The sequence below is a fragment of the Arvicanthis niloticus genome, chromosome 5, assembly GCF_011762505.2.
Source record: "Arvicanthis niloticus isolate mArvNil1 chromosome 5, mArvNil1.pat.X, whole genome shotgun sequence".
Classification (NCBI taxonomy): Eukaryota; Metazoa; Chordata; class Mammalia; order Rodentia; family Muridae; genus Arvicanthis; species Arvicanthis niloticus.
Genome location: NC_047662.1, coordinates 28,411,760 through 28,425,317, shown reverse-complemented (window position 1 = coordinate 28,425,317; position 13,558 = coordinate 28,411,760). Strand labels below are relative to the sequence as shown.

At 46.6% G+C, this 13,558-nt stretch overlaps 1 protein-coding gene across 5 annotated transcripts; it reads left to right on the top strand.

Moving 5' to 3' along the window:
* Positions 1–7,667: 7,667 nt before the first annotated feature.
* Lsm10 (LSM10, U7 small nuclear RNA associated) lies at positions 7,668–9,571 on the top strand. Of its 5 annotated transcripts, none has more exons than XM_076934213.1 (2): positions 7,668–7,804; positions 8,795–9,571. In XM_076934213.1, the coding sequence occupies exon 2, from the start codon at positions 8,819–8,821 to the stop codon at positions 9,185–9,187; it is 369 nt and encodes a 122-aa protein (XP_076790328.1). In that variant the 5' UTR covers positions 7,668–7,804; positions 8,795–8,818; the 3' UTR covers positions 9,188–9,571. The 5 variants fall into 5 exon arrangements, with proteins under 5 accessions (XP_076790328.1, XP_034358914.1, XP_076790326.1 ...); XM_034503023.2 differs by having other exon boundaries at positions 7,719–7,863; XM_076934211.1 differs by having other exon boundaries at positions 7,763–7,873.
* The last annotated feature ends 3,987 nt before the right edge of the window (positions 9,572–13,558 follow it).

Sequence of the window (13,558 nt, the reverse complement as noted above, 5' to 3'; positions counted from 1 at the left end):
TGATGTAGTAGCACACATCCATAACCTCAGCCTTCTACTGAAAGATGAGAAGTGGAGACAGGAGAATTGTCTCGAAGATTGCAGGCCAGCTCACCTGAGGTATGTAGTATAGCAACAGAAACCAGAGACTCAGGAACCGACTCAAGTTTGAGATCAGCCTAAGCTTTATGAGGCCCTTTCTCTCAAAAACAAACAAACAAAAAGAAAAGAAACACCAGGCATAGAGATATGGCTTAGTGGACAATGTCTAGCACAAGAATAAAGACCTGAGTTTAGGTCCCAGAACGCACATGAAACCAGATGCTATGGCATGTGTTTGTAATCTCAGAATCCTACAGGTAGATCTGAAACAGAGATAGGAGAATCCTGGAAGCTCACAGGCCAGCTAGCCAGGCATTCACACCAGCAGACCAGAGATCCTATCTCCAGGTAGACGAAAGAACACCTGAGTTCCAGGGCAGCCAGGGCTACACAGAGAAACCCTGTCTCGAAAAACCAAAAAAAAAAAAAAAAAAAGAAAATGCCCTATAGGCTTGCCTACAGCTTGATCTTAAGGAGGCATTTTCTCAACTGAGGCTGTGATCTCTCCAGTGACTCAAGCTAGTGTCAAGTTGACACTAGCTACACACTGAGGTGACTGCCCTTTACTCTGATTTCAAATTTACCTGTAAAACAAGCTGAACAGAACACTCCTCAGAATCTTTACTTGTTTTTTTAAATTACATTTAATATTTAAATCTGTGTGTGTGTGTGTGTGTGTGTGTGTGTGTGTGTGTGTGTGTGTGTGTATAAGTGCAGGTACATGTGTGCCATGGTGCATATGTGAAGCTGAGGACAACCTCAGGTGTTCTTTCGTATTTTCTTAATTAGTGACTGATGGGGAGGGCCCAGCCCATTGTGGGTAGGGGCATCCCTGGGCTGCTGGTCCTGGGTTCTATAAGAAAGCAGGCTGAGCAAGCCTTGAGGAGCAAGCCAGTAAGCAGTGCCCCTCCATGGGCTCTGCATCAGCACCTGCCTCCAGGTTCTTCTTGCTCTATTTGAGTTCCTGTCCTGACTTACTTTGATAATGAACAGTGATACAGGAGAGTAAGCCAAATGAACCCTTTCCTCCCCAACTTGCTTCAGTCATGTGTTTTTCTTCACAGTAATAGAAACCCTAAGACAGACTCAGTTCTGAACTGGCTTAGTTCAGAAGGCATCCAACCCCCTCCCCCAATACATTGGGAGTTTACTGAGAGGCAGAGTAAACCAGGCAATAACAAGACAGGCTTGCTAGGCCCAGGGAGAGCACCTGGGGGTCGGGTGTTTGTTCTTCCAAGCGTGTGCTCCTGCCTTTAATCCCAGCACTTGGGAGGCAGAGGCAGGTGGATTTCTGAGTTCGAGGCCAGCCTGGTCTACAGAGTTCCAGGATAGCCAGGACTACACAGAGAAACCCTGTCTCAAAAAAAAAAAAAAGGAAAAAAACCAACAACAACAAAAAAAAAAACAACCAAGCGTGTGCTCCTTCCAGAGTCTACCTTTATTACCAAAGACATCAGTTTGCTGTGACATCTGTATCTTCCAGGTTACTATCAAACATCGGGCAGAGCCTTAGGCTGGGTGCCTAGGAAGTGTATGTGGTGTTGCCTCCCCCAGGGACTCACATGTCACTTGTCTTGCCTCAAGTCAGGGCTGCCTGAAATAGTTCAGAAAGGCCAGGAGCCCTTGTCCTACATGCTCCCTCCTGAGACCAGTTCCCTCGGGGCTAGCCAACTGTCAGAGGTCGGAGTCCATTCCTATGAGAGGAATATCTGAATGGCACAGGTGGCAGAGAACCACAACTGAGCAGGCCACTGTGTGAAACGGGGTCAGCTAGAAGGACCACTGAGGCCACACCCCATGGGAAGTAAGAGGATATGGTTTTGGAATGCAAGATGCCCTTTGGCCAACACAAGGCCTATAGTTTCGATCCTGAAAGGTAAGCCACCAAATAAATTTGCTATCTCTCACCCAGTGAAGACAACCCTTACTACCAGGTGTGTTCAATCTTTTGACAATACCACAAAATTCAACTGCACAATTGAGTTTTTGTTTTTTTTTTTTTTTTTTTTTTTTGAATCATGACTTAGCTGGGCAAAGGAGGCCCACGCCTTTAATCCCAGCACTCAGGATGCAGAGACAGGTGGATCTCTGTGAGTTCGAGGCCAGCCTGGTCTACAGAGTGAGTTCTAGGACAGCTGGGACCACACAGAGAAACCCTGTCTTGAAAATAAATAAATCCAACAAAAACAAAACAACAAAAATATGCTTCTTGTTTGTTTTGAGGCAATTCATTAAGACAGGAAATGGAGAATACACTGGCTGGACCTCTGGAAGAGCAGTCAGTGCTCTTAATCACTGAGCCATCTCTCCAGCCCCTTGTTTTTGCTTTTTTTTTTTTTTTTTTTTTTTTTTGGTTTTTCGAGACAGGGTTTCTCTGTGTAGTCCTGGCTGTCCTGGAACTCACTCTGTAGACCAGGCTGGCCTTGAACTCAGAAATCCGCCTGTCTCTGCCTCCCAAGTGCTGGGATTAAAGGCGTGCGCCACCACCGCCCAGCTTGTTTTTGCTTTTTTAAGACAGGGTCTTGCTATGTAGCTCAGACTGTGCTGGTATTTACTATGTCACCAGGCTGGCCTGGAACTCACAGTGATCCCCCTGATTCTGCCTCTCAAGTACTGGGAATAAAGGTGTATGCTACTGAGTACAGCTAAATTTACAATTCTGTGTTGGGCTGCATTTATGGCTATTTTGAGTCACATGTTTCCCATGGGCTGCAGGTTAGATCTACCTGTTTCTGTTGGAGAAGAAACTTCAACTGTCTTAAATTGCCTGCTACAAATATACCACGTGAACTCTGTTTAGCCTCCAAGCTATCTGGCCCACAGCTGGGGATTGACTGGGAGAGGTTTTGTGATTCTCCATACAGTCACAGACATAAACTTCACTGTCACCTGGGACTGGATCTAGGAGATAGGCCACCCTTGCCCAGAAACTACGGCCTCCTCCCACCACCTGTCCCGCAGAGATGCAAACTATCTGAAACATACCTGTCCTCCCCGGTAAATAAACAAGAGATACACATCTGTGCTGATGAAGCAATCTCTGAGTTTCATGCTTCTAGACCTGCACAAATATTGAGAAAAACAAGTTTGTTTGCGTGGGAATCAGGAAGGGAATTAAAAAAAAAAAAACAAAAAAACCAGGAGCCAGTGTGTGGCTCAGTGATGTATCAAAGTGTGTGAATCCATCCCCAGGCTCCACTCCTAACCCTGGGAAAAGAAAATTCTAATAAAATTTTCAGTGATGTATCAAAGTGTGTGAATCCATCCCCAGGCTCCACTCCTAACCCTGGGAAAAGAAAATTCTACCTAAAATTTTGACTAAGTAATATACAAGCTTCCATTTAGAATCAGTGGAAGGAGATAACCCACTCCACAAAGTTGTCCTCTGCTTTCTACATGTGCATACAAATAAATAAAGGCACAAGGGTTTTATACAATGCCCAGCATGGTTGGAACTGGGATGCTGTGCTATGGTCCCATCTCTGCTCCAAATTCACCTTGTTGTCTTCCACTCCAGCACACTTGACTGTAAAAAAGAGGACAATCTAATTCAAAGGCTCCAACCCAGCTGACCGAAGTGAAAGTGCTAAACCTCCAGGCTCTAGGCATTGCCCCAGGCAGACACAGCGGGCTAGGGTGTCCTCCACACAGCCCTGTGCCCTGCTTCCTCCTGTCCTTCCAGGTCTTTTATGACCATGGCCTCCTCTCAGTTAAACTGCACCGGCTGAAGAGAGGACTCAGTAGTTCAGAGCACTGGCTGCTTCCAGAGTACCCAGGTTCAATTCCCAGAACCTCCATGTTGCTTCACAACTGTCTGTAGCACCTATAACTCCAGAATCAGAGCTTGCTTCTGGCCTTCACAGTCACCAAGCACAAAAACAAACAACAAACATGTAGGCAAAACACCTATGTATTTAAATAAAAAAATAAACAAAACTGTCCTCTCTTATTTTTAGAGTTAGAAGCATTAGAGGTAAATAAGGAAACAACAAACAAACAAAAACCACTTTTAATAGTTGCTCAAAGAATACTAGAATTAAAAAAAGAAGAGAAAACATATTTAGCCCTTGGTTCCAAGAGGGAAGTTGTTTTTTGTGGGCCGCAAAAGTATCTAACCATTTCTAAAGGTAAAAATTTAGCTGGGGTAGCTGGCACACATCTTTAATCTAACACTTTTTTTAAAAAAAGTTGTTTTATTATTTTATGGGTATGAGTATTTTGTCTGCATGTTTATCTGGTTTGTGTATCACATACCTTCAGGGCCCACTGAAGTCAGAAGAGGGCATTGGATCCCCTGGAACTGGAGTTACAGATAATTGTTTGGTGCCATGTGGTGCTAGGAATTGAATCTGGGACCTCTGAATCAGGAGCAAATGCTCTCAACCACTGAGCCATCTCTCCAATCTCTAATCCTAGCATTTAAAACGCTGAGGCAGGAGGAGGGGAGGGTTGTGAGTTCCAGGTCACCTTGGGCTACACAACCAAACCTTAACTCTGAAAATATAAAAACAAGGTAAGATGGGAATACTAGTGCTTGTTTGAAATCTCAGCACTTGTGAGGTAAAGGCCCAGAGGGTCAGGAGTTCAAGAGCAGCCTCAGCTACATAGGACTAATGCCAGCCTGAGCACATTAACATGTGACACCAACAATGGCAGCTCTGAGCTGAAACAGTCCCCGCTGGGCTGTCATCTGTCAGATTTAAAGTCTGCTAAGTCCTGAAGAGCTTAGGTCACAAGTAGTTATCAAGGACCAGAAACAGAGTCTGTCCTTCAAATCATCTCCTACCAAAAGGGACAGTGACAGACTGACTAGCCTGCACAGTATTTTCTCAGCAACCTGCGGAAGCCCTTTGCTTCTTTCCCTGGCTCTGTCAAGGCTGTAGAGGCCTGTGGCACGTCAGTAAAGCACAAAGCCAGGCCTTTTCTCCTACCCCAAGGTCTCACTTCCACCATGGGCTGAGTGTGGTGGGGCTGGACTATAGTCCCAGAACTCCAGAGGTGAAGTCAGGAGGGTCAGAAATTCAAGACTAGGTTCTACAGAGATGACTCCACTGGTAAGAGCACATCCTGCTCTTGCAAGAGATGAGTTTGGCTCCCAGCACTCACATAGTGGTTTATAACCATCTGTAACTCCAGTTTCAAGGGATCTGACACCTTCTGGCTTCCAAGCATGAATGGTATACTGTATGTGCTCAGGTACACACACATGCACATAATAGAAATAATATAAAAGGGAGTGAGGAGGGGGAGGGAGATGTAAATAGGAAGGAGAAAAGGACTTTGTGATTCCTGAAGGTACCCAACTTAGGGTGTAAACAATTGGGACAGCAAGCACAAAAATGAGAAAATCTACTTTTGGTAAGGTCTAGGTGAATTTGTCTCCTGGTGACTTCTGAGTACCAGTCAGACATGAAGATGTGCCACAGAGATACCTAGAGAAAGGGCAGTGTGAGATAAGTGCCAGGCATGGGACAAAGAGTGGCAGAGCAGGCTGCATGCAGTCAGGCACTATGCCCAGGGAAACCTGATGAAGCCCTGTCACCAAAGGTGACTCAGTGGTCTACTCCCAGTAAGTTTGCTGCAGACAACACTGACCTAGATTCTGATGGAAATAGTTGTCTGTGGTTTGTTACTGTTGCTGTTTTTTTTTTTTTGTTTGTTTGTTTGTTTTGTTTTTAAACTGGAACTTGGAATCCAAACTGCTTAAAATCACCAGTCCTGTGCAAGTGTCTAGTGGGTGACCTTTGGATTAAGACCAAACTCCATACTTACAACAGGAAAACTCTGGAATGTTCTAAGCAAATATCCTGTGGAGATCTGTGAAGTTTGATCACCCTGTGCAGATCACAAATCATCTCAGTTATGTTTTTTCCCCTTCATGTGTTTTGCCTTCCCTACAGGTCAAGCCATCCTGTCTGGGGAAGGTTTGAGAGTGGGGTAGAGGCCTGTCTTATATTTGGGTGCCCTATGAATAAGCTTTATCCCCCCTCAAAAATCATCATTTTGGTGATTGGCTTAACACACAGTGAGCAAAGCAGGCTTTAGTAACAGTACGATCAGATAGAGAGTAGGACTTATTCACTTAGTCCCAGTATTTGGGAGGCAGAGGCCAGAGGATCAGGCTCAAGGTCCTTCAGGATATAGTGAATTCAAAACAGGATGGGCTACAGGAGACCCAACTGCAAAACAAAAATTAAACAATTCACATTTTTAAAAGAGTTATTTTCCAGCCAAGTGTAGGTGCATACCCGCAATCCCAGCACTTGGGAGGCAGAGGCAGGCAGATCTCTCTGAGTTTGAGGCCAGCTTGTTCTATAGAACAAGTTCTAGGACTGCCAGGTCTCTAGAGGAGAGTCCCTATCTCAGACCCCACCCTCCTAAAAAAAATGAAAGAACAACACTTACAGCTCTAGCAGAGAACCTGAATTGTGTCCTCAGTACTCACACCCATCAAGTAGCTCACAGTGGGCTCACAACTATAACTCCAGTTCCAAGGGGAGCAGACACCCTCTTCTAGCCCTCATTGGCCAACACACACACACACACACACACTTTTTAAATAAAGATGTTATTTTTTAGGAGCCGGAGAGATGGCTCAGCTGCTAAGATCACATACTGCTCTTTCAGAGAACTGGAATTCGGTTCCCAGAGCCATGCCAGCTGTACCTGTGGCCCCAGGAAATTGATACTGCCTTCTGAACTCTGAGGGCAACCACTGCTCAGACATAGCATACCATTACAGACACACACAAACAGATCATTTAAAATTAAAATAAACCTTACTAGATTTTGTACATCAGGCTGGCTTCGAAGTACAGAGATCCACCTGCCTCTGCCTCCGAGTGCTAGGATTAAAGGTGTGTGCTACCATGCCTAGCTCTAGATTTTATTTTTAATTGTTAATTAGTTACAGGTGGTTGTGAGCTGGGAACCAAATTTAGGCCATCTGCAATAGTAGTATGTGGTCTTAATTGCTAATGTTTATCAACTAAACCTTTCCATAGCCCTGTGTTTTCCTCTTTGAGACAAGGTAGTTACGTAGCCCTTGCTGTCCTGGAACTCTCTCTTTAGACCAGGCTGTTCTCCAACTCACAGAGATCCATCTGCCAGAGATCCACCTGCCTCTGTCTCCGGAGTTGCTGGAATTACGGGACTTTGCCACCACGTCCGGCCACATTCCCGCAATTTTAAGCAGGTAAAGAACGTTTAACCTGTGTTTTTGTTGTTGTTTTGGTTTTTGTTTTTGTTTTTTTTTGTTTGTTTTGTTTTTTGTTTTTCGAGACAGGGTTTCTCTGTGGAGCCTTGGCTATCCTGGAACTCACTCTGTAGACTAGGCTGGCCTCGAACTCAGAAATCCGCCTGCCTCTGCCTCCCAAGTGCTAGGATTAAAGGTGTGCGCCACCACCGCCCGGCTTATTTGTTTTGTTTTTTTTTTTTTTTAATTCGATATTTTATTTATTTACATTTCAGATGTTATCCCCTTTCCCCAATTGTATCTTTTTTTTTTTTTTTTTTTAACAGATGCTCTCTCTCACGCAGCGTCATCAGCTCAGCAGGCCATTAGGAGACACAGCTACAAGCCCCAAAAGTGGAAGCCTATAGACAGAGAAGGGGGTTGGGCGCGCGGCGCGCGGCCTCCTGGGACTTGTAGTTCCCCGTCCTGAGAGGCGCATGCTCTGATGCTTTGAGTCTCCCGCGGTTGCCATGGCTTTTCCGAGTCTCGGTGGGTGGCGCCCCTAGACACGGGCGGGTTTTGGCGGCGTAGAGCGCGGAAGGCGGAAGGTATCACGCGGTGGGTCGGACTGTCTAGTGTGGGGACTAGGGCGCGCTGGGACCCGGGCGGCCTCTTCCCAAACCCATTACGCGCGGTGAGGAGTGGGGCGCACTGGGCACCCGGCTTTCCCGGGTAGGACTAACAAGCTTGACTGCTAGTGGCAAGCCCCAGGCCTCTCTTCCTTGAAACAGCCGGAGCTGGGCCTGCCTGGATTTTGTTTTAAGACAGGGTGTTATTCTGTAGACCAGACTTGTCTGTAACTCAAAGATCCACCTGCTTCTGCCTTCTGAGTGCTGGGCTTAAATGCATGCATCTTGGCTAGGTTTGGCTTGTTTTGTCTTGAAATATTCCATAATCCAGGTTGACCTGGAGCTCACGATGTAGTTCAGGCCGGTTTGACATTTGGGGTGAGCCTAATGCTTCAGACTTTAAAGTGATGGCATCATAAGTGTGCGCCATCATGCTTGGCTAGATTATATATTTATTAACATGTGCCTGGCAGAAGGACCTACATAAACTACAATTTACAATAGTGGTTCTCAAGCTGATTAGCACATTAAAATTATCTGAAGAGTTTTTTTTTGTTTGTTTTGTGTGTGTGTAAACTCTGAATAGGGCCACACACCTTTAATCCCAGCACTTTGGAGGAAGAGACAGGTGGATCTCTATTAGTTCCGGGCCACACTTGTTTACATATCAAGTTCTAGCCTACTCAGGGAGATGTAGTAAGACCCTGTCTTTAAAAACAACAAAACCAAAACAATCTGGGTTTCTCCTCCCCAGCCAAATGAATCTAGATCTCTGGGATGTGTGGGATGTGGAGGCCAGGTAAAAGTTTCCCCAGGTGTGTCCAGTGCATCGAGGCATCTGGCCCACTAGTGTGGAGTTTCAGGGCTTGGCAAAGGTGAGTTACGTCTATCTGTGTGCTCCTGCCCACAGTGAGCAGCCAGCCAATGTGGAACCATGGCACTGAGCCACTCTGTGAAGGAACGGACCATCTCTGAGAACAGCCTGATCATCCTGTTGCAGGGCCTCCAGGGCCAAATAACCACTGTGGACCTTCGAGATGAGAGTGTGGCCCGAGGACGCATTGACAACGTTGATGCTTTCATGAACATCCGCCTGGCCAACGTCACCTATACTGACCGCTGGGGACATCAGGTTGAATTGGATGACCTTTTCGTGACAGGTCGTAATGTCCGATATGTCCATATCCCAGACGGCGTGAACATCACGGCTACGATCGAGCAGCAGCTGCAGATCATCCACCGAGTGCGAAACTTTGGTGGCAAGGGTCAAGGTCGTCGAGAGTTCCCCTCTAAAAGGCCATGAGACTGTGTCCTCATTAAAGTTCCAGCACCACCTCAGGGACCTCCAGCGTTCTGAGCCAACTCCTGGCCATCCTTCCCCACCAACGACCTTGTCTGACAGACATGTGTCTGACAGACATGTCACAGCTGCCTTTCATAGGGTTCCACTTTTCAGACATACCCTGGAACCCAGAATTCCTTCTGCCAGTGGCCTTGGGGTAGGTGACAACCCCTCTTTTTGGTCATTTTGTATCTGGAATCTCCATTCACTAATTGACCCCATCCATCAAGGACTCGTCAACCTTGGCAGTGAGAATTACTGAGAGTATTTGGAGTGAATCACCTCTTACGTCCCTTTTCTCTTGGCATTTGTTTCTTTTCTCATAAAATCAAACTTGGATACATACACGCCTGTGCCTGATGCCCTGCCTGGGGTACCCTGGTCTTCTGGCTCATGTGTAGGTGCAGAGTGCAGGTCTCAAGTTGGGGAGCACACCAGGATTCACTTGGTCTAGAATGTGGTCCTGTTTCCTAGATTATCATGAAGAAATCTAACAGAAAGTGGTTTTTCTGTTGAGAATCCCTGAGACTCTCACCCTCCCCTCCCCTCCCCTCCCCTCCCCTCAGGCTGGAGAGTTCAGCTGACAAGAAATCCATCTCAGCCAGCCATAGTACTTCACGTGTATAACCCTGGCTTTCAGGAGCACAAGGATCAGCCTCAGCTAAGGGTGAAATCCTGCCTCAAAAAAAAAAAAACAAAAAAAAAACAAAAAAAAACAGTTGTGGTGCACACAGTACGATTTATTGAAGGTGGCAGAGGCAGGAGGATCATGAGTTTGAGGCCAGTCTATGCTACATGTTTTAGCCAAATAGTGGTGGTGCACACCTTTAATCCCTGCACTCAGGAGGCAGAGGCCAGGCAGATCTCTATCAGTTTGAGGCCAGCCTGGTCTACGGAGTGAGTTCCAGGAAAGAAAAACCCTGTCTCCAAGACCAAAAACAGTTAAAGAAAAAAAAAAAAAGTCTGAGGAAGTACAGCAAAAGGTGCTGCACCTCACTCTGCTCAATTCTTTTTCTTGTGTTTGAGTGTTCTGCCTACGTGTGTGTGTACAGGCGCCATCTGTATACCTGGTATCCTCAGAGGTCAGAAGAACGCATTTGTTCCCCTAGAGCTGGAATTACAGAGACTAGTGCTTCACCATGTAGGTGCTGGGGTTGAATCTGGGCCCTGTGCAAGAACAACCAGTGTTCTTCATGGTGAGCTGTCTCTCCAGCACGAGATTTTATTTTATTTTATTTTATTTTATTTCTTTTCCTTTAAAGACAGTTTCACTATGTAGCCCTGGTTGCCTTGGAGTTTATGTGGACCAGCCTGGCCCTCACTGCTTTTACCTCTGAAGTGCTGGGGTTAAAGATAAGTTCTACCACACCCAGCTGTATTAGATTTTTGTTTGGTAGTCTTTGAGACATAGTATCATGCATCCCAGGTTGGCCTTGAACTCACCGTCTTCCTGCTTCCACCTCTCACGTGCTGGTATTGCAGGAGTGTCCCACTGCAGCCCGCTTAGGTTAATCAGGTTCTTTTCTGCTCTCTTTAGGTCCTCTTAGGACTAGGAAGGTCTTGGATCTTATATCAACTAGGCCAAATGCATCCCACAGCTCTAGAGCTCTAGATCTCTGGAGGGTCTTGTCTCACAGAGGGAGATGGGCTAGCTCCTGTCTCCTGGCAGTTCCTGAGTCCCAGCTGGAACACACACATTCGGGGACACACACACACACACACACACACACCTCAAGCTCCCACATCCACCTTTTCCATGGCTTTCTAAATTCGTTTCTACACAGGCATTCTTTCCATTCCTTCCTGAAGGCTGGGCTTTTGGAATTCAGAAACTAAAAATAGTCTCTGCATTCTGTTGTGTCTTCTGTTCCCTGAGGTAACAAATGGAGGGCAACTTAGCTGTGAACAAGAGGGGCCCAGGAACACCAGGGACAAGATGGCAGTGTGTTTCAAGATGGTACTGGAGTCTCGACTGCCATGGCATTTGCCCAAGCTTTCAGATACACTCTTCCTGCAGCTTCAGCCAAAGTGGGGTCCCGCCAATGGCAGAACCCCCAAGAACTGAGTGCTCAAGCAGCATTGTTCATACCCACCTCTCATTCTGGGAGAGAAGAGGTTTTTTTTTTTTTGGGGGGGGAAGGCTCAATCAATGTTTTTTGTAGGGAGGAGTCCATGCTGAATGGACATTTATATATTGCCTCATGCCAGAAACATGCAAGGGACAAGAGTATGCCCTCATCTCAGTATGGCTGAGCAGGTGGCACTTAAACCAGTCCAGTGAGCCCCTGTCTGGCATCCCTGGCCAAAGGGAAGGCAAAGGTAACAAGGGCCCTCAAAGTTCTCATTAATGTTCCAGGAAGACCCAGAGATACATTTTCTTAAGAGGGATGAGAGCAGCTTAGATTCTGCAAGAGCATAGAATTATACCAACAGCAAGGTAAGCGTGCTAGTAGCTAGTTCTGGTCACAAGCTTAATGGCTGTTAGCTAAGGCTAAAAGAAATCAGCTGGGCATACTTTTGGTCCTCAGAGGCAGGGGCAGGTGGATCTTCCCGAGTTCCAAGCCCAGCCTGGTGTGCCTACAGAGTGAATTCTAGGGATACATAGGAAGACCCTGACCCCAAAGGTGAGAGGGTGTGGCATGACCTTTGGAGGAAAAATGGTATTTAAAGGAAAAACAAACCAACCAGTTTTTTAAATGTCACTCCAGAAAGGGAGGGGACTCTTCACCAGCTGGTGGTTAAAGCCGGTGGTTAAATTGAATGGATGCTGCTGGGCAGCGTAATGGCGGTCAGAAGTAGTCAACTACCGACACTACGCCCCTACCGACACTATGCCCTGTGCTGGGAGCCTGGTGAGTCCCACAAGGGGCAGAGAAGGGGCAGAGCTGCAGGCTTACCCCATGTATGTGCATTAACAGCTTCATCAGACAGAAGAAGAAAGTGGTGGGCTCCAGGTGGACAACAGTGGGAATTTGAAGTTGGGCTTCCCTAGTACGCGGTTCCACGTCTTAGCCATGGTGCTTATTTTATTTTTTTTATATCTATCTATCTATTTATTTATTTTTGGTTTTTTGAGACAGGGTTTCTCTGTGTAGCCCTGGCTGTCCTGGAACTCACTCTGTAGACCAGGCTGGCCTCGAACTCAGAAATCAGCCTGCCTCTGCCTCCCAAGTGCTGGGATTAAAGGTGTGCGCCACCACCGCCTGGTTGTGGCGCTTTTATTTTCCATTTGCTTTGTAACACGTGGTCTCATGCAGTCCAAGCTGGCCTTCAATTTACTGTGAAGGAAGGATGCCTTCACCTCCCAAGACACTGGGATTACATGCCTGGTTTATTGTAATATTTAGGCATGGAACTCAGCGCATCACATGCTAAGGCCAGCATTGGGCTACTTCTCCAGCCACTGTGGCTCTATTCTGTTTCCTAGTACTCTTGGCATTCATTCTATTGCTCATCCCCAGTGTGAGTTGGACATCACTGGATCTGGTTATAACCCAGGCTGCTGGGGAAGTGAATGTAAGGTTACAGGTTCAAAGCCAGATAGTACTACAGTCTGAGTGGAGAGCCTGCCTCGGCAGCTTACTGAGACTCTGTCTCAAAAACAAAAGCAGCAGAGGTACAACTCAGTGGTGAAATATCTTCTATCACAGAAGAGGTCATAGGTTCAGTCTCAGGAACCAAAAAAGCAAAACCAACACCAAACCATACTCAGGCCTTGGAGCTTGGACGCAGAGAAGCTAAAAACCACCTGCTAAGTAGGGCTGGGGTTCTAGTCTGAAGAAGATCCTGGGGGTGAGGTCTCCTCCCCTCCTTCTGTGATAGTCCAATCTGCCTATCCCTCTTCAAGAAGCCTTCTTGAGCTGTTGTGACAGGTGTCACTTTGTTATGGCAGCACCATCTGCCAGTGAGCCAGAGTTGGAGATCCAGCAGGAGACTGTCACCACGAATGTATGTCCCAGAGAGCTTTGAGTTGGTGTCCTGATGACAGTTTTTTTTTTTTCTTTTTAATATCCTCTGGCTGGCACTTTTAGTTTCTATTCCTTACTGTCTTTCTCCTCCTCTGCTTTGTTAAAACTTCTATATTTTGAGTCAGCTGCGAGCCTACCGGGAGTTGGGATGGTGGTGTCAGCGCCTAGTGATTCATCTTACTGATAATTAGAGATCTGGAAAACCCAAGACTCATCCCTGTCAAAGGAAGGGCTTCTGGAATCCTTATTCCCCCCACTTTGTCAGAGAGAGGAGCAAAGTGGGCCTGGCTTCTGGGTGCCTGCCTTTGGGTCATGTGCCTCCTAGAGGTTCCCTGACTGAGGCCAGTGGGCATTTATAGGGTGT